At 35.9% G+C, this 21,779-nt stretch overlaps 1 protein-coding gene across 2 annotated transcripts; it reads left to right on the top strand.

Moving 5' to 3' along the window:
• Positions 1-268: 268 nt before the first annotated feature.
• nap1l4b (nucleosome assembly protein 1-like 4b) lies at positions 269-14,497 on the top strand. 2 transcript variants are annotated; one of them, XM_051115609.1, is made up of 15 exons: positions 269-360; positions 1,938-1,985; positions 2,515-2,611; positions 3,432-3,573; positions 6,027-6,113; positions 6,188-6,316; positions 6,604-6,675; positions 6,846-6,985; positions 7,060-7,205; positions 7,432-7,451; positions 9,406-9,525; positions 9,633-9,668; positions 9,795-9,842; positions 10,010-10,047; positions 12,565-14,497. In XM_051115609.1, exons 2-14 carry the CDS (start codon positions 1,961-1,963, stop codon positions 10,010-10,012), a joined length of 1,065 nt encoding a protein of 354 aa, XP_050971566.1. In that variant the 5' UTR covers positions 269-360; positions 1,938-1,960; the 3' UTR covers positions 10,013-10,047; positions 12,565-14,497. The 2 variants fall into 2 exon arrangements, with proteins under 2 accessions (XP_050971566.1, XP_050971565.1); XM_051115608.1 differs by lacking the exon at positions 10,010-10,047 and having other exon boundaries at positions 12,565-14,494.
• Positions 14,498-21,779: the final 7,282 nt, after the last annotated feature.

The raw sequence follows: 21,779 nt of genomic DNA on the forward strand, positions 1-21,779 counted from the left end.
ATGAATCAAACGAAATCAATACTAGCGGTTGTAGAGTGAACCGAGTCAATTAGTGACTGACTCTGAACCAAGAACCGTCATGTCCGATTCGGATTGTTTTTTGGGATTATTTTGTGTCTTATTTTCGTGGTTGCAACAAATTAAAAAGCTAAATTACACATGAAATGTTTAGAGGATGTATTAGGGGCGTAGGAATCGCCTATATCCGACTCATTTCAGAGAATCGGTTCTTTTGAACAATACAGGTCAAAGAACCGATTCAACCCGGCGGAGTATTGGACTGAGGCGGAGTATTATTGGACCAATGCGCTTTCAGCTTTACTGCCGAGTCCATCAGCTGAACAACACCCGCTGATACAGGTAAGAAAAGCAATCTCTCTAAATAAAATATTACTTTTTACTTTGCGTTTTACTTTAAAATACCTGACATATTATGAACATCCAGTTTACGTCAAGCTGAATGGGTTATCTTTCCGTGGCTGTAAATGGATGATACTAGTGTGCATGTCATCTTTGTTTTGATAAAGTTGCGAGTCACTGCTACAAATCGTTACAGCTTACATGTCAGTTAACAAACTATTACCCTGTAAGCTGTTAACCGCAGTAGAAATAGTCTAAGCTCATACCCGGAGTGTGTTTTGTGAGGGTCTGTTAGCCTGCTAGCCTGTGACATTTACACTTCACCCGTCTTCAGTGTTGGTTTGGAGATCTTCCAGTGTCCGCCCTCTGCCACTGTTATGACCCCCTCCATCACCTGTGCTTAAACTCTCTGGTTGTGGTGATTATGAGATCTGATTTAATCTGTTATGATCTGGATGTGGCTAGTTTAGCGTGTTAGCTGCTAGCGTGAGTGAATCTGATGGGCGTCAACATAAACACATCTGTTTGTGCCTTTACTCAACTGATCTGCAGATTTTGATATTTGTAGTTTTGCTGCTGAGAGGTTTTCAGAATCTTTATTTACTTACTATTATTATCATCATTATTACGATTAGCATACGTTATTTTTTGTTAGAATTTCTATAATAATACTTATTGTAATTGTTAGTGTATATGTGACCCTGGACCACAAATCCAGTCATAAGGGTCAGTTTAAAAAAAAAATTGGTATTTACACATTATCTGAAAACTGAATAAATAAGCTTTTCATTGATGATGTATGGTTTGGACGAGATACAACCATTTGAAAATCTGGAATCTGAAAAAAAAAAAAAAAAAAAAAAAACTAGATATTGAGAAAATCACCAAGTTGTCCAAATGAAGTTCTTAGCAATGCATATTACTAATCAAAAATTAATATATTTAGAGTAGGAAATGTACAAAATATCTTCATCGAACATAATATTTACTTAATATCCTAATGATTTTTGGCATAAAAGAAAAATTGATCATTTTGACCCATACAATGTATTTTTGGCTATTGCTACAAATATACCTATGCTACTTATAACTGGTTTTGTGGTCCAGGGTCAAATATAATACCAAGTTGTCTGTTTTATTTTAGTAGTATAATAATACTACTTATTTTAGTAATATAATAATGATACAGCAGTAACTATGGGATTACCATAGTAAATGCCTAGCTTGTTGATTTTGATTTGCAAATAATAATAAAATCAACTCAAATATGAAGAAAGCTCTCCTTACAATGTCAGTAATTACCTTTTATTTCAATTAATTGATTCAGATAGAAATATTTAACATAACTGGGCTCCACATTGGTTTTTTTATTGTTAAAAAAAATCCTCTTAAAATTATTATTGGGGACGGGGGTCATTTAGGTTCATTACACTGTCGTTTTGGTTGTGCAGTGCATCAGGTGTTTTTAATATGAATGCACTGTGTATTTGAAATTTAATTGATATGTCATTTTATCTTTTCCGGTACAAAAAAATGCTGAAGACAAGCTGAAGTTGTATGTTTTGTGTATTTCACAGAATATCTGAGCTGTGGTATCAAGATGGATGCTGACAATGAAGCCAAAGGTATAGAAACCCTGAATTCCTGGTACTGCCTTTGATTAGCAACTTTGCATTTTTCACATGAGATATACTTTGTATGGACTGTAAAGCTTTTGAAATGCTGATGCATTTATGAGCTGGCAGAGAAACTGATTTTATGTTACTTAAACTGTCTTGTGAATGATTTTTTTTTATTCAGTGTGCTTCGAACAAAAGCCGGTATAATGTTTCAGTGTAAAAATTTCATGAAGCTTCAGCACATCACTGCTGCCAATGATTTAATGGAAAAGATTGTCTCATAGTGTCTTTTAAGAAATTCATGCAATCTCACAAACCTACTGAGAGCGTTATCAAAGGTGAAACAACAACGTTTGAAATGATAGAGGTGTGTTTGACTGTGCTGAACATGATTTTATGCTTCCTTTAAGATGGATGTCTGTCTGTGGAAAGGACTGTGTGCAGTATAAATGTTCTTTGAGAGCTGATAGTCATAAATGCTATTGATTTTGCCATTGATTTATTTTTTATGCTGGTGATGGCATGCTATTTTCAGGTAAGGTGAGCGACCAGGCGATGCAGAACCCACAAGCATTGGCAGCTCTTCAGGACAAATTAGACAGTGTCTCACCTAGTGCTTCCATCATGGACAGGTAAGCAAGATACAGAAGGTACCAAACTAATAACTTGGGAACCAAAGGGACTAACAGGGCAAACAACAATTTTGCACCTCATTGTTTTTATTTCTGGTCATGGCATGGTCATTGTGATGTTTTTATTGCTTCCTATCTTGAGAAAACTATTTCCTAACTGGATATGTCTCATATTTCCTGTGTGGAATTTTAAAACTGGACTTTATTGTTCCTCATGTTACGTAGAGAGGCAACCTTGCTGGTGTAATATAACCTTGCATCTAAGAGGGAAAAACTCTAGTCAGACCATCTGCCTGTAACCTAAAATCTGTCTCTGCATAACTCAAAAGTCCTAATGGTGTGTATCTATGTATGTCTTTATGTGTGTCAGCTTGACGATACCCAGAGAGAGGTCACTCACCCGTGAAGGCTAATTCGCTCCCTGAGTTTGGCTGTAGTTGTAGTGGTCATGAAAACGATGACACCGACAACAATATTTGCACAAAACAGCAATAATCCATTTGTGTGTGAACACTGCAAGACCAAACATAAGGCTTGGGTGCACTTTTATTTTTTAAACCAAGCAGTCGGCTTACTAAAACAGATTTGGTGATTGCAGCACACACTTTGCTGTTCGCGTGAAGCTTGTGCCTCCAGTTAACAGAGCTTAAGCACACTTTGCGATGTGATCTGAACAGGGATCTTGTATCTCATGCTCTTACTTCAAACCCATCTGTTGACCCCAGAGAGCAGGGAAATGCACCAGTCCAGCTGTGCAGTACCGGACACCCATCTGCTCACACAATGTCTGTCTTCTCTTCCTCTCCCAACTTTTTTCCAGCTTACCAAAGTCTGTGAAAAGAAGAGTCAATGCCTTAAAGAATCTTCAGGTTAACAGCACGCACATCGAAGCCAAGTTTTACAAGGAGGTGCATGAGCTGGAGAGAAAGTATAGCGCTCTTTATCAGCCGTTATTTGACAAAGTGAGTTGGGTGTGTGTGTGTGTGTGTGTGTGTGTATATATGTATGTATTTAGCTTGGTGTTATAATATTATATGCTTCATACATTTACATATGTTACAGTTTAAAAGGAACAGTTCACCCAAAAATGACAATTCTGTCATTAATGACTCACCCTCATGTCGTTCCAAACCCGTAAGACACAAATTAAGATTTTTTTCATGAAATCTGAGAGCTTTCTGACCTTGCATAGACAGCAACACAACTGACATGTTCAAGGCCCAGAAAGGTTATAAGGACATCATTAAAATAGTCCTTATGATATCAGTGGTTTAACCATATTTTTGTGAAGCTACAAGAGTACCGTTTGTGTGCAAAGAAAAAAAGATTTTTTTTTTTCAAACATTTCTTCTCTTCCTTGAACGTGTCAGTTCTATGCAGGGTCAGAAAGCTCTCAGATTTCATCAAAAATATCTTAATTTGTGTTCTAAACGAAGGCCTTATGCGTTTGGAATGACATGAGAGTAGTAATTAATGACAGAATTTAAATTTTTGGGTGAACTATCCCTTTAATGTTATTAAAGAAATTAAAGGAGAAGTCCACTTACAGAACAACAATTTACAAACAATTTACTCACCCCCTTGTCATCCAAGATGTTCATGTCTTTCTTTCTTCAGTCGTAAAGAAATGATGTTTTTTTGAGGAAAACATTTCTGCATTTTACTTCATATAATGGACTGCTGTGGTGCCCCGTGACAGTTAGGGTATGTCAAAAAACTCCCATCTCATGTTCTCCCTCAACTTCGAAAGCATCCTATATCGCTGTTTTTTTTTTTTTGTTGTTGTTGTTGTTGTTTTTTTTGATCTTCTTTGCATGTTCATGTTGCGAAGACTGGGTCGGAACTTCTGCAGCGATGTACAATGATTTTGAAATGATTTTTGAAGTTGAGGGAGAAAATACGACATACCCTAACTGTCTTGAGTCAGAATACACAGGGAGTTCAGGGAGAGAAAGGCAAGATGATTGATTTTTTTTAATGAAAATAACCAATCGTTTCGCTAGATAAGACCCTTCTTCCTCGGCTGAGATCGTTTACAACCGCATTTGGGATCGTTTAAAGCCGCATTTAAACTGATTTTTGGAAGTTCAAAATCAGGACACCATATCAGTCCATTATATGGAAAAAAATGCAGAAATGTTTTCCTCAAAAAACATAATTTCTTTACAGCTGAGGAAAGAAAGGCATGAACATCTTGAATGACAAGGGGGTGAGTACATTATATGTGAATATTTGTTTTGGAAGTGGACTTCTCCTTTAATAAAGGACACATTTAAGTTATCAAAAGTGACAGGTAAGACATTTGTCACAAAAGATTTCTATGTTAAATAAATGCTGTTCTTTAGAACTTTCTATTCATTAAGGAATTACCACAAAATATAAAGGAAATATTAAATATTAACTGTTTTCTCTATTGATAACAAGAAGAAATGTTTCTTGAGCATTACATCACATTGTAGAATGATTTCTGATGGATCATGCAACATTGAAGATGGTAATAGATTGAAATAGAAAGTAAATATTTTAAATTGTAATAACATTTCACGGTATTACTGTGTTTACTTTATTCATGATCAAATAAATGTAACCTAGGTGAGCATAAACAAACACCAAACATAAAAAAAAAAACTTACTGACCCCAAACTTTTATACACTTATGATCTCAGAAAGTACTCAGAACTAATGTAGTGTTGACAGATCCTCTGAAGATGGGTCCAAGTATGAAATGAGGCTGCACTGTGTTTGACTAAAGTAGACCTTGGTTTTTCCATAAACGGAGCTCTCAGGTAAATGGCGGGGGAGTAAGTAAGTGAAGAGAAAATTCTGGCAATTTAGAAGTGATGCACTTTTAAAGATACTTCCTTCAAACTAATAGTTTTAGAAAGTTCCTGAAGGAGAAAAAGTTTAAATTAAACAGAACTGTTAAATCTGCCACAGCCTGTAGCTCTTTAACAAAAACACAAAACCCTGTTGAATGCCTCAAAGAGCACTACTGTTAAATTGGGGTAAAGTGCAATGCTTTTCTTGTAGTTATAGCATCTTTTAATAAGAATTGTATAAGGTGTTTATATGCACTAGAATGTCTTTGTTAGTGTTCTCAGAGTCATTGCATACTTTTTGCTCCATTTTGCTGTATATTTCTATTTATGCATTTACCTTTTAAAATTTAAAAGAGCAAGAATTTTAATTAATCTCTGATTGTAGTCTTTGAAAAAACATATAGTGCTTGAAATGTTTCTGAAGATTAATTAAACAGCATCTGTACTGCATACAGTATCTGTTCTTCAGTGTCTTGTAGGTTTCAGTATGGCTCCAAAGCACACAAAATCTCTTGAGCTGAATGTGAACACTCCTCTTATTTGTCTGGATGGGTAATATGATATTCTTTCACAGTGAGCTTTTTGTGTGTTTTTAGAGAAGAAACTTTGTCTCTGGAGAAGTCGAACCCACTGATGAAGAGTGTGAATGGCAGAGTGACCATGAGGATGAAGCAGCATTAGCAGTGAGTATTATCTGTCCACTCACATTGACATCAGACAGAAGAGCAGCTCTCTAAGGTAAACCTTTCTTTTTCAGGAAGATCTAAAGAAGAAAGCTGCTATAGAGGAAAAGACAGAAGATGCTAATGAGGAGAAACCCAAAGGAATTCCAGAGTTTTGGCTCACCATATTCCGGAGTGTGGACATGTTGAGTGATATGCTGCAGGTGAACAAGTACAACATTAGATATTCAACAGAGACCTTCTTCTCTATTGAATTCTCTATTCTTTTCTGAGTAATGATTATTTAATGTTTTCTTTTGCTCTGTAAACTTGTACAGATAATATACAAGTGATATGAATGTGAATACGGTGATATATTTATTAAAATATTATGAATACAATTTCATGAATAGACAGGAAAATGTTCAAACACCACATATTTTCTAGCACATTTAAAATGGAAAGAAAACATGTGCTGTTCATAATGCTCTCCTCCTCGATCTCAACACAGGAGCATGATGAACCAATACTTAAACATCTTCAAGATATTAAAGTGATATTTTCTGGTCCTGATCAGTCTATGGTAAGCACAATATATGAAGGTTTTAAGGTTTTATTTATCTATTTTTTTTAAAGTAAACTCTGTGAACTGAATGCATTAAAACCTCTTCCACACAATATGAAGGTATTGTACAAATCAGACCATTGTAATTGCATGTTTCAATATATTTTATTGTTACCTTTTTTTAACAGAGCTTCACATTAGAGTTCCATTTTGAACCCAATGAGTACTTCACCAACACAGTCCTCACAAAAGTATACAAAATGAAGTCGGAGCCAGATGCAGATGATCCGTTTTCATTTGAGGGACCAGAAATCATCGACTGTGAGGGGTGAGCACTTCTCAAACAATACCTGCTCAAATTGTCAGCAGCACTTTTTCATTATTAATTTCTTCTGTTGGCAGGTGTGAAATTGATTGGCACAAAGGCAAAGATGTGACGGTAAAAACGATCAAGAAGAAACAGAAGCACAAAGGCAGAGGGACAGCGAGGGTCATCACCAAACAAGTGCCCAATGACTCCTTTTTCAACTTTTTCAACCCTATTAAAGGTACGCAACATGACAGATGTGCATGTGAACTTTTTATGAATGCTAATAACAAGAGAATGAGACCAGTAGGTTGAATAGCACATGGGAAATCATAAAGTGAACTGCGTTAGAGTGAGTGAGCATGAGTGGTATAGTGTCTCAGTATGTTTCTTTAATATTAGTTCTTCAGTATCATTTAATTGTTTTCATATTGTTGGTTTGCTCACCAATATTTCTTTTCTTTTAGTTTCACCAGATAAAGAGTTGGTGAGTATTTTGTGTCTAAATTCTTTCTGGTTTGAACTCATTCAGGGGCCAGTTGCATAAACTGCTTAGACTAGTCTTAAAGGAGTCATCGGATGCAAAATTCACTTTTACATGTTGTTTGAACATAAGTATGTGTTGGCTGTGTGTGGACACAGCCACCCTATAATGATAAAAATCTACCCGGTGTTTTTTTTTAATTCATATAAATTATAAGCCCTTTTTCAAATCAAGCCATTTTCAGATTCTTGGCTGTGTGACATCAAACAGATGAAGGCCTCTCCCACAATTGTTGATTGACACGGCCGTTTTACCTTAAACCCACTCTAAGTAAGCTGTGAACTGTCCGCTATTGTTTCGAAGCCGGAGCAGGGAAAAACAAGAATGTCTTTAATTGAGGTGTTTTGTTGTTGGATGTAATAATGAGCATAGCAGTCGTCATTTACTCCCGACATCTGAGCCACTGAAGACAAAAAGGATTACTTTAGTTTTTGAAGGGAATGCGCCCCTCACCCCGATCTACCTACATCTGTCTATGTTTATGTGAATCATTTGTGATACAGCTTTACCTACAGAAGAAGTGAGTATAAGGGTTTTTATGAATGTTTACAGAACACCTTTCCTAAATGCCACTAACGTTTATGGTCTGCTCATCCTCCCACTAAAGAGAGGGGCGGGGTGGGCAGAGCTCATTAATATTTAAAGGGACATGCACCGAAACAAGGCGCTGTGAACGGGGTTGTTTTGAAGTGTTTTACACTAACGTTGAGAATTTAACCAAAGTATATTATAGACTTTTCATTAAGACCCTAAAGCAGGGGTCACCAGATCCGGTCCTGGAGGGCCGGTGTCCCTGCAGAGTTTAGCTCCAACCCTAATCAAACAGACCTGACCTGATATCAATTATACAGTATTATGCAAAAGTTTGGGAACCCCTTGCAGAATCTGTGAAAATGTGAATAATTTTAACAAAATAAGAGAGATCATACAAAATGCATATTATTTTTTGTTTAGTACTGTGCTGAGTTTGATATTTTACATAAAAGATGTTTACATATAGTCCACAAATAAATAGCTGAAATTATTAAAATAACCTCCTTCGAAAGTTTGGGAACTCTTGGTTCTTCATACTGTATGTGGTTACCTGGATGATCTACAACAGTTTTTTTTTTTTTTTTTTTTTTTTTTTGTTTTGTGATGGTTGTTCATGAGTCCCTTGTTTGTTTTGAACAGTTAAACTGAGCACTGTTCTTCAGAAAAATTCTCCAGGTGTCCTCATTTCCTCATTTCTCCCCAATTCTCCAACTGTGTTTGAGTCTCTCAGTTGTCCTCAGTGTGAAGAGATGGATTTCAAAACAATACAGTCACTGCTGGAAAGGGTTCAAATATGCAAAAGATGCTGGGAAACTAAAGAATCTGCAGGACCTGGAGGATTTTTCTGAAGAACAGTGCTCAGTTTAACTGTTCAGAACAAATAAGGGATTCATGAACAACCATCACAAAACCAAAAAAAAACAGTTGTAACCCCACGCAGTATTAAGAGGGGTTCACAAACTTTTGCAGGGCGTTATTTTAATAATTTCAGCTGTTTTTTGGTCTTGTGGACTAGATGTAAACATCTTTTATGTAAAATATCATACTCAGGACAGTACTAAATAAAAAATAACATGCATTTTGTATGATCTCTCCTATTTCGTTGAAATTATTCACATTTTCACAGATTCTGCAAGGGGTTCATGAACTTTCGCATAAAACTGTATATAGTTTTTGAGTGTTTCATGGTCAGAAACATAAGATGTTTTCTACCTTATCCAGCATTATTTTTTCCACAAGACATGAGTTGTTGGTTTACGTTGAAAGTTTAGAGAATCTTTTCAGAGAAGTAGAAATAACCAGACTTCATTGTACATCTTCAGATGATCAGAAAAGATGTGTTCACTTGCTTTGTTTTCAACAGGATGAAGATTCCGAGTACACTTTAGCCACAGATTTCGAAATCGGTCATTTCTTCAGGGAAAGAATCGTTCCGAGAGCAGTTTTGTATTTCACAGGAGAAGCTCTGGAGGACGATGAAAGTGTACGTATTTTCGAATGACTATTTCTTGTCTTATGATGTCTGTGCTTCAGCAGAGTAATTGCATTTATTTGTAATATACTTTCATTTGTTTGCGTCTACTGATGCAGTTTGAAGAGGAGGAACTAGATGAGGGTGAAGAGGAGGTGAGTTCACCATATACATTTTGAAGATAAATTGAGAAATCGGTATGCTATGAAGCTTCACAGTGATGTTTTATATGATGTTATGTTAAATTATATAGAGTGAACTCTGTGTTCTGTGTGAAATAGGACCAAGATGAGGAGGATGATGACGATGAAGAGGAGGGAGATTCTAAGGTCAGTGCAGATTTAGATTTTAAAATGAATTACTTCATTCTGACTTATTTCAGCATTCCTCAGTCTCTGTTACTTTTTTTTTTCTTTGTATGAATGTTTGTGGTTTATTTGCATGTTTGATAATTAATGATGATTGTGGTTGTTCTCTACCTCCTGTTCTGCCCTAGTGACAGGCATAAGTCATTCTCACCTCATACATTTCTAGGTAAGAAAGAAATGTCATGAGTCCATTCTAACCTTTGACTTTACACGTCCCTCTCGGCCCTCATACCTCTCCTTATGTCTGCTATCCCATCCCCACAGCACCCCTGTGACATTATACTAAGCCATTCATTTCATATCATTAAGGCCTTGCCCAAAATCTCAGTACAGGACTATAACAAGAAAGAGAAGAGGAGAGAATCACAACGGCTGTATTAGAGTATTTTGGACAAGGTCCTTCCATCTATTTTGCCTAATCTATCTTGCTTAATAGTTATTGATGGTATTTAGTAGGTCAAGTACTTTTCCAGCTCAGATATGTGGCATCCTCTTTTGAATACATAATATCATGCTATAACTATCCACATATTCAAGGTGATACTACACCACCAAGCACTGACATGGAAGACTTGAGGGTCTACACTGACATTACACCCTGATCCTGGAGTGCTTCAGTACTGGGGTTTCTTGTCTTGTATATTAAAGGGATCATATCATACACTACAGTTCAAAGTTTGGGGTCATTACTGTTTATTTTTTAAAAAATAATACTTTTTTTCAGTAAGAATGCATTAAGTTAATAAAAGTGAAAGTAAAGACTGTTACAAAATATATACACTACCAGTCAAAAGTTTTTTGATGTTTTTAAAGAATTCTTTTCTGCTCACCAAGCCTGCAATTGTTTAAGTCAAAATACAACAAAAGCAGTAGTATTGTGAAATATTTTACTGTTTAAAACAACTGCTTTTTATTTTAATATATTTAAAAAAGTATTCCTGTGATCAAAGCTACATTTTATCAGCATCATAACTCAAGTCTTCAGTGTCACATGATCTTTCAGAAATCATTCTAATATGCTGATTTGCTGTTCAAGACATATTTTTAAATTATTAGTATTATTATTGGTATTTAAAACAGTTGAGTACATTACTATTCAAAAGAAAGAAAAGAAATTATAAAAATAAGAATGAAACAAAGAAAGAAAGAAATGAATCCTTTTGTTTAATAAGGATGCTTTAAGTTGATAAAAAGTGGTGATAAAGAAATATATAATGTTACAAAAGATTACTATTTCAGATAAATGCTGTTCTTCATTTCTATTTAACCTGGATATATATATATATATATATATATATAATATTCAGCTTTTTTAACATAATAGTAATAATAATTAATTAGTGGTGTCAATCCATTAAAAATGTTTTACTAATTAATTGTACATTTTTTTCTGGAGTTAATCGCGATTAATTGTATTATTGATGTTTTTAATTATACTTTTATATTGTAATAATTTCACTTTTAATCTTTAAGTTTATGTAGAAACAACATGAAGAACATATATTTTTTATTTTTATTTAATGCCATCTATATTGACTGATGGCAAATATCACTGATACCAACTGATGTCTCTCATTAATATTTCAAAATATTACTTTTTACTGAATTTTTATCAAATAAATGCAGCCTTGGTGAGCAAAAGAGACTTTTTTTAAACCATTAAATTTACATTCTTTAATGGTGTAAAAAAAATTTTTTTTTTCCACTTTTATTGTTTTAATATTTTTTCCCCTAATGTCTACCTGTAATGTTAGTCAAGCAAGTTTTTTTTTTTTTTCCCCCACTAAAACAGTCTTAAAGTAAGTATTTTTTGATTGATTAGAAACCAGATGGAAGAAAACTTGGATGGGCCAAGTTTCTGAATACCAAATCAATACAGTGTAGGGTTAGTCATATGTGAATATTTTGGTTTTACAGTAGGCGTTGACCGATATGTGTTTTTCAGGCCCGATACCGATTATTGCTGATCAACTAGACATGTTGAGTCTTTATATATTTACACAGACATATTTATATGTATGTATGTATGTGTAGAAATGAAAATTAAGGTCAAATTTAAGAATAACAAGGGGTCTGACAAACTTTCTTTAATTGCTTTTAAATTATTGGATTAGTAAATCGGTTTTGAAAATGACCGATACGATAACCATAAAAAATGCTTCATATCGGCACCGATAATCGGTCGTCCTCCAGTTTACGTTTTTTTTAGCAGCTATTTACTTTGAAAAATGGTTTGTTTGCACTGGAGTTCTGAGAATGACTTTTATTGTGAACTATTTTTCAAGTGAAATTTGGTTCATTGTGATATGACCCCTTCATGCAAACTGCTTCAGATGTAACCCATTTTCTTTCGGTGGATCAGGCTGTGGTGAAAGACGCTTTCTCCCATTTAATGATAATGATGTATCTGCAGTACAAAAGAGTGGTGATTCACTTTAGATTCCCTGACGCTTTTATCTTAATTAATGACTGCATTCACATTGTTGGTGCTACAAAGGCCTAGAGAGATGCGTCAGTGGAAATGCGCTTTCATGAGCCACTCTTCTGTGATGAAGATATATCTCCCTCTTTCTCCTGCACTTCTCCTGCCTCATGTTGCAGATACCGTATGAAGTTATTGAGTGTAAAAAAAAAAAAAAGGTTATCTCTCTCTTTCCCCATCTTTTATGTTTTTGTTTTTCAGACCGGGGATCCTCAGCCTGCAGAGTGCAAACAACAGTAGATCGGATCACTCACTCCTGCCACTGTCAAACCCCATCAGCTCATCTAGATTCAGCCCTGTAGTGTGGCATACGGTCTCTGATGAGCGCTTCATCCAACAAAACAAAACTTGACGATGCAGTACATTGGTAAACTAGTTTTTTATTTATTCTACAGAATTAGCTTACTTTAAAATTCAGCTGCTATAAAACAGCACTGTAGATAAATTGGGCAATTCCAGATTATAGTTGGGCCTCAGAATGTGTATATATATATATATATATATATATATATACATATATACATATACATAAATGTAAAACTATTTTTTAATTCATGATTTAGACATGTACAGACTTCAGATATGTCATTGCATAGCCAAAAAAAAACGTTGACGTGCAGCATCTTCAAACAGGTGAAATTTTAAGCCTGAATAAAATAAATGGGATTGTATTCTAACTTCCTGTGCACATCTAACCTTTGTCAAGGTTGTTTGTATTTAACAAATAGTTTCTCTTTTCACTTTTGAAGTGTTCTGTGTCATGGACATAACCATTTTTTAACACAGCATATCTATTTATGTACTTTTTGAACAAAACTGCATGTTTATGCACTTATTTATTTATGGGACTGCTAGCTAGCTAGCCAGTCCAACTAATGTATCCGTGATATCTTGCAGGCATCAAGTAATTGTGTTCAATCATATCCAGCCTCTTTGCAATATCTAACATTTCTTTCATTTGACTTTCTCCTGAAAATCATAATTAAAAAAAAATTTAAAAATAAATCTCTGCACCACTACATACGTATGCTCAGTTGATGTAGTCTCTCTTTTTACTTTTTTTTAAAATATGTTTTTAAATATACGTTATATCCATAATGCTGGAATTGCTCAATTTAGATTAAATAGTCAAAGACGATAGGGCAAAAGTCCACTGCCAATTCTGAGTGGTCTGCAGATGATTACACATCCTGAAAGTCACGTGTTTTATGTGATCACATCAACAAGATATGACATCGCATCCCAAAGTTGACTGAATTAATTTATTTTGTGACTTGATCTCATAGGTTACTCAGGGTTTTTTATGCCAAGATGACAGTGTGCGAGTATCCAGCATTGTGAAACTGTTGATATCTAACCTGCTTAACGTTCTCTTTTGTCTTGTAGAAGAAGGAAGACTTTTGAAATGTAGTTTTAGTTATAACAGAGTTATTTATATATCTTTTCCATCTTTATATTATTGTTTTGAACACTGTCTTGGTCTTGTGCTTTTTGGTGGATCCCTGAGAGAATATGTTTTGCTGATGTATGTTCTGTACCCAGTTGATTATAGCCCCTTTTAGCATTTCAAAAATGCTTTTGCTGTACTGCCCAAGCACTTACAAAAAAGAAAAAAAAAAAATTAAACAAATACTTTTATTGCCAAAGAGAGTGATCTGATTTCACTTTACCACAAACTTTGTGTGAAAGCATTTCATTCGAAATAATTAGATATTAATGCTAAAGAATGCATGTAATATTAAAGGAATGTTTCAGGTACAATACGAGTTTAAAACTCATTCGACAGCATTTGTAGTAATTACTGCAAACAATAATTTAGATTTATCCCTAGTTTTCTCAAAAATAACAACAAAAGCACAATCAAGGTTACGATAAACTACTTGCGATAGAAGTGAATAGGGCTTATTTCTGAATGATTTAAAAGCAGAAATGTGAAACGTGTAATACTGTAAAAGTATTTACGTTATTTCTTTTGAGGTTAATGTGAAAGAGTTATGCTTTGCTAATTGGTTATTCCCAGAGAAGAAAATAAGTTACCTCAGACTAAAAAAATGAATGTATGATAGATCACTTGAAAAGTTCAAGGTCAAATGCTAATTAAGTTTAAGAATTACTGTTATGATGTCTGACCAATTTTGCAGCATTTTACCATTAAATATCACAATGTACTTATTTTTAAATGATTAAAAATACTTTTTTACAAGTTATAAATTATCCATCTGTTGTGACAGTTCTATGCTGTTATTGTGATGGGTGGTAATGACGTCAGCCTGCTAAAATCACAATTTTTTTTTTTTTCAAAAGGTACATTCATTTGTTAGAAGGAAACAGCTGAATTCATTTTTTCCTGTCATCCAAGCAGTGTCTGCTGTCTTCTGAAGTCAAATCCTAAAATATACAGGTTATATGAAGACGTTCTTCCATTCTTCAGAGGGGTTGTTATTAGGTGCATTTTTGTAGTATTGTCTGTAGGGGGCTCTCCACTTTATTAGGTACACCTGTTCAACTGCTTGTTAGTGCAAATATATTATTAGCCAATCACATGGCAGCAACCCAATACATTTAGGTATGTAGACATGATAAAGAAGATCTGCTTCAAACCAAGCATCAGAATGGAGAAGAATGTGACTGTGGTGTTGGTGCCGGACAGGCTGGTCTGAGTATTTCAGAAACTGCTGATCTACTGGGATATTCCACACAGCCATGGTCAGAAAAGGAGAAAATATCCAGTGAGCGGCCGGATCTGTGGGCAAAAATGCTTTGTTGATGCCAGAGGTCAGGGGAGAATGACCAGCCTGGTTCGAGCAGATTGAAGGGCAACAGTAACTCAAATAACCACTTGTTACAACAACCAAGGTATGCAGAAGAGCATCTCTGAATACAACACATCAAACCTTGAAGCAGATGGGCTACAGTGTACCTATAATGTGAAAGCTACTTTTAGCCGGGTAATGTACAATGTCAGTGAGTTCACTGTAATCAAATGGCCTTCAGTCACCGGATCTCAATCCAATAGAGCACCTATGAGATGTGATTGAACGGGTGATTCACATCAGGAGTGTGCACCTTGTTGAGTCTATGCTATGAAGAATTAGAGCAGCACTGAAAGCAAAAGAGGGTCCAACCTTGCATTCACATGACATCTGTCAATTAGTTTAATATGTACTTTTTAAATGTGACCCTGGACCGCAAAACCAGTCATAAGTAGCACGGGTATATTTGTAGCAATAGCCAACAATACATTGTATGGGTCAAAATGATCAATTTTTTTTTTTATGTCAAAAATCATTACGATATTAAGTAACGAAATGTTCCATAAAGATATTTCAGAAATTTTCTACTGTAACTATATCAAAATTAGTAAAATGCATTGCTAAGAACTTCATTTGGACAATTTTAAAGGCAAGTTTTCTCAGTGTATATATATATATATATATATATATATATATATTATATATATTACATTATTATTGTTATTATTATTATTGCACCCTCAGATTCCTAACAAACCATACATCAATGGAAAGCTTATTTATTCAGCTTTCAGATGATGTATAAATCTCAATTTCAAAAAATTGACCCCTGTGAATGGTTTTGTGGTACCGGGTCACATGTATGAACCATGCTCAGTGATGACATAATTTTAAAGCAAGAATGATGGTTCTCATGTCTTCTCCAGGACAAAAGAAGGAGTGACATGCCAGTCACTTTCACAATGTCTAGTTAGCAGGAAACTGGTGAAGTCAGCTGATTTCCACCTAGTGAGTTGCACACGGAGTCGGGAATTCAAATTTCATGTGCTGACTGTCAAGCACTGGCACACAGAGTTATCCTTGTTCTCTTTAATATACTGTCACTAAACTACAGGTAATGTCTGTGTTCTCTGTCATTCTCTCTCCTCCAGTGGGACTGAAATCTGAGAAGGCTTCATTACCATGATAAATGCAAAAAAAAAAAAAAACAACAACACTACAACACAACACTAACAGAAATACGTAAAAATATTTTAAAATATTGTTACAACTTAAATTGCTGGCTGATTTATTCCTGTGATGGTGAAGCTGAGTTTTCAGCATCATTACTCCAGTTTTTAATGTCACATGGTCCGTCAGAAAATATTATGCTAATATGCTGATTTTTATTATTATTGTTATTATTATTATTATTTTATTTTATTTTTGGCGTTTTTTGCCTTTATTACGATAGAACAGTGTTAAGTAGACAAGAAGCCGAGTGGGAGAGAGAGTTGGGGGTGGGATCAGGAAAAGTCCTCGAGCCGGGATTCGAACTCGGGATGCCCCTTAATGCAACTGTGTTATTTGTAACTTCACTGCTCTCTATCACCATCGACCTAATATGCTCATTTAAGCATTTTTATTATTATAAATGTCTAAAATAATAGTGTTGCCTAATATTTTTCGTGAAAAAAACGTCAATTTTTTTAACTAACCCTAAACTTTTGAACAGTAGTATACTTGCTCATGCATAGGATGTTAAAGATGAAAAATTATTACACACAAACCAACATGCAAATTCGACTAGAATAGGACTGTCCTCAACTAAAGATTTTTCTGGTCGACTAGTAGTCGTTCATTTTAACCATTAGTCAACTTTTAGTGGCATGTTTATTAATAAACCATATAAACCAATGAGCCTTTAATTGCCTACATAGCCTAATAAGCGCTCAAGCGCACAATAAAAGCTTGCCACGGCGCACCGGCAGATATAATAATTATGAATGTGTCAGGGAAAAACAGCCAAGAAGACTGCATTAATGTTTTAATAATTTATTGATAAAGGAGTGCTTTCTTTGTTTTGACTCTCCGTAGTGATGTGTCTGTATGCATGTTTCATACGGATTACATCATCTGAGAATATTTGTTTTCTATTTGAATTGGTTCATTTAAAAGTAGACATTTCACTCTCTATAGATATATTTTTCATGTCTGTAAGACAAGTATACACAGTTTTGTGCTCCAGTTTACAAAGACAGAGACAGCAGAAATCGCATCCCTGGTGAAAAACCAGCATATGCTGGTAGGTATGTTTTGATGCTGGAATGCTGGTTAGGTAGGTTTTGATGCTGGTTTAAGCTGGTCCTTTGCTGGTTTATACTGGTCCTTTGCTGGTTCATGCTGGTCCTTGACCAGCAACATGACCAGCTTAAACCAGCATCAAAACCTACCTAACCAGCATTCCAGCATCAAAACATACCTACCAGCATATGCTGGTTTTTTCACCAGGGATCCTGTTTGCTTTAATAATTTTACAAAAGTGCAACATTACGTTGTTATTCTGAGTCCAAACAAATAAACATAGAATCTTTACAGATTTTAAAGATGTATAACTCTTATCTGTTTGACCAAAAATTACTATTGATGAGTATTTTAACAGCAAGTGAGGGCACCGGCGCCTCCATCTGTTGTGCAGTAAATGCATTACTATGCAGCTTCCACACTCCTCACAGACACTTGAATAGCGCACATTTTCTAGGTTAACATTAGATTGAGCTGCCATGTAAAGTTGCTACTACATACATCTTTCAGATGAAAAGCCATATTTGAGGTCGATGTATGATAGGTGAGCTGCATTCGGACGTCCTTACCACATAGACCAGCCATTAACGATCTGTCCGTAACGGACTGTGTGACTTCGCCACTTCCTGTGGATTTTTTTTCTGCGACTAATAAAATTTTGGTCAACTAACAGTTAGTCGACTATTAGGGGGCAGCCCTAGACTGGAAGGGGAATAATTTTTAGTCACTTTCTTCTACTCAATCCATTTTTTTTTAATCTATCCATGTTTCTTCTGTTGCCGTTTTATTAAACCTTCTTTCCTGTCTTTTTTTCCCTAACTTCTCTGTTCTCCTCTTGCAATTGTACATCACTTCTCATGCTCTATTTTGTGTCTTTACCTTCACCTCATCTCTTTACTCCTCGCCATTTTTCTTCCTGGCTCTGTCCTTTCATTCTCCCATTCTGCCTTCCTTCTCTTCCCTTAGTCCCCCACACCCCCAATTGCTCTCCATATACCAGTTGATGAATATTCATCAGGTTAAGTCTGACTATGCTCTTCACAGTTCTTGTTAGGAGCAGTATGTTAATGGCATTCAGCAGAGAGTCCAAATGTAGATAAGTGTACTCTGGGAAAAGGGTTTCCCTCCCGCTGGCTAACAACGCTTCCATTTACGGGACGTTCGTGATGGCACGGTGGTCAGCCGCATTGGACGGATCCCTCCTGTCTCTAGCATGCAGCCATTTACGAGCATTTAAAATCCACTTTTATGCTCATTATGTTAAGAGCTCCCTCTCTTTTTAACCACTGCCCTCCTCTTCCTCACTATACAGTGACAATAGGGCAGTATTATTGGTTAAATCAATGGTATCTTCTGGTCTTTCTTGAATGTGATGCATTTTTATGCAAACATATCTTTAAAAGGATGCGCTTTAGTCTATGTAGATTTATGCGACTGTAGCGGGTCTAGTATTGATGGACAGGCCATCGAGGAGGTAGAATCCCTTTGAGGGCGGATCTCCACTGAACTGTATATATTGTTAATGAGAAGGGCTGGACACGGCCGTTTTTTGTCTAATGACTGGTTTGCTGTTGCTGTTGAAGGCGAGACAGAACTGCTGCTGTCTCATTGCTATCAGAAACTCCTACTTACTGTTTCAACTCAGTCTGATATAATCACATGGTTATTCAAATGGAGCAGCTGATTGGTTTCTTTCTTGTCAGCAGCCAATGAGCTTGCTGCTCAACATTCAAATACTCGGCTAGTGCTTGCTGTAGCACTCACATCATGCTTCAGAAACCCTCCACCTTCCCCAGCTCCACCTGTATAGATCTGCTACGGTAGGGCTGCCCAAACATAGTCCTGGAGGGCCGGTGTCCTGCAGAGTTTAGCTCCAACAAGTTGTCTGCAACAAGTATGCCGAGTAAGAGCTTGATTAGCTGGTTCAGGTGTGTCTAATTGGGGTTGGAGCTAAACTGATGTGCATCAGCAGTATTTTCTTACATGCTCACAGCAGCATGTCTGTGGATGTATTGGTGGTAGCAAGTCTCAGTACTTGCTGTAGCAGATCTAATTCTGCCAAGACCAAACACATTAACATTGTCATGTTTTTTTACCACGCTAAAACTCTTCAAGAGTTGTTATGACAGAAATGTCATAAATAAGTCATAAATAAATGTCAACCCTGTTCTCCTTAGGTATGTACTTTAGAATAGGTCCTCCAGGGCTACATTTTAACGGCAGTAGTAGGCAACAAAAGACCGCATTTATGAGCAAAAGTGTTCTTTTTTTTCCAAATATTGACCTCACTGTTGACCTCAAATAGTTTTGTGTCTTTCTCTTGGTCCCGCTGTGAACACAAACCTGTTGCATCAAAAAAACGCTTGTAAAATAATGTACATTCAAGTGACATCACTTATTGGAGGCTTCATCATCTCTCAACCAGGATTCTGGTACTTAAAACACAAGCATGTTTTTCTCACTCTATAATGTTCTGTTTTTGATGAGGCTTAACCATCATGCAATGTCAATCCTGTTACCATTTTTAAAATTTGAATTTAAACATTTATTTCTTACAGTTATATAATCAATATCTACAAGTTAAATTCTTTTAAAGTGTGCAGTATGTGCCCTCGTGAACTTGACTATTAGCTAGCAATTAGCAAATTTGTTTGAAATCGTCAAACCTGTTACTGTCAACCTGTACTTTTTAGAGTAAGAGGTTTAGACGTGGGAAACAGGGATGATATTTATTAGGTTTGACTCTGTTTTTAAAGATTGTCTGTGTAAAATTCAAACATTTTAAAGGTCACCCTTAGGTATATTATTGAGCTAATGCCTATATCTCACAGTGGCATATGAGTTCTAATTAAACTAGTGTCTAGCATCGCTTGTGTCGGTAGAAATATAGTCAGAAAATAATTAATTACATAGCCTGAGATGGCACGATACAATTTCTTGTCATTTTAAGGTGTTTTCATTTCACGGATATTTAAAAAATATTGATTAAACTTATTTTAATTTTAAAAATTTTCAAGTGGAATGACCCGAAGGTGTTTCTTTACAGAGTGACCAACTCTGTCACGAACTACTGGCTTGCAATGCATAATACAGCGTTTTTAGTCATTTTTGTAGATCCGTGTGAACGGCGATCGTTTTGACGGTAATGTTGTATGTACACAATACTTTTCAAAAAACGCAAAAGAAAAACTTTTAAGTGCAGGTTTTTAGTACAGTCTGACTGGGGAAATCTTTTGCCTTCAAGTGAAATTCCCAGTCGATTCCTAATGAAATTACTGCATTTTGCCTGCAATGTACCAATAACAATGTTAAATGTGACCGCACCTTTACATTCAGTCACTATTGAATTCCTTTGTTCATTTTTGCTCAGGTAACGAAAATAGTTAAAAGGAAGCCACAGCAGAATTAACTATTGTGTTTTTACGCAGCATGGAGTAGTGTTTTGTTGACTGTTGGTCTTTTGAATCACTTTTGGTTAAGGCCTTGCACACTCGAGTGTGCAGCTGTTTGTTTTGTTCTTTTAACGTAGTGATACACTGCGCTTGTTCTTGTGCAATAGGTAAATTCTCTGTGGCAACAGGTTATGCCTTTTATGTTTTTCTTTCTGATGCATGCACCAGGCACTTTTTTGCATTCTTTAACTGGCCATACTTTTTCTGGATCAAATTTCTTTGTCAAATCCAGTCTGACTGACGATTGAGTCCATGTGCTCTTGTAACAATGATTTAACCTCATTGCCTAGTGATTCTCAACATTACATTACATTTAAGTCATCCTGAGTGCTCTTGGAAGTTTACTAGTTACTAATGCAATTATGCAACATGCAGAAACCTTATGATAATCAGTTAATACACAGATGAGGAGGTAGTAAGGCCAGCAGGGGTGCTTAACCTGTGGCCTGTTTGGGTCCTAGCGTCCCAGTATAGTGATGGCGACACTATACTGTCAAAAAGCACTGTCCTTCGGATGAGATTAGAGGTCCAGACACTCTGTGGTCATAAAAAATCCCAGGATGTCTATCGAAAAGAGTAGAGGTGGGACCCTGGCATCCTGGCCAAATTTGCCCACTGGCCTCTGACTATCATGGCCTCCTTACATTCCCCATATAATGATTGGCTTCATCACTCTCCTCTCCACCAGTAAGCTGGTGTGCGGTGGATGTTGTGGCACCCTATGGCTGCCATCGCATCATCCAGGTGGGTGCTACACACTAGTGGTGGACGAGGAGATTCCCCCTCACAATGTAAAGCGCTTTGAGTGCTTAGAAAAGCGCTATTTAAAATGTAATGAGTTATTCATTATTATTATTATTATTATTATTACAGACAAGCATTGATACAAACAGTAAAATGTCCCAGCACTTTTAGACTAAATACTAGC

This window comes from Labeo rohita, chromosome 7 (assembly GCF_022985175.1).
Source record: "Labeo rohita strain BAU-BD-2019 chromosome 7, IGBB_LRoh.1.0, whole genome shotgun sequence".
NCBI lineage: Eukaryota > Metazoa > Chordata > Actinopteri > Cypriniformes > Cyprinidae > Labeo > Labeo rohita.

Excerpts from the sequence above, each read along its gene's own strand:
- nap1l4b (XM_051115608.1), top strand. The coding sequence starts at position 1,961 with ATGGATGCTGACAATGAAGCCAAAG. Across the intron at positions 7,452-9,405 it reads TTTCACCAGATAAAGAGTTG|GATGAAGATTCCGAGTACAC; the intron begins GTGAGTATTTTG and ends TGTTTTCAACAG. Across the intron at positions 9,843-12,564 it reads AAGAGGAGGGAGATTCTAAG|ACCGGGGATCCTCAGCCTGC; the intron begins GTCAGTGCAGAT and ends TTTGTTTTTCAG.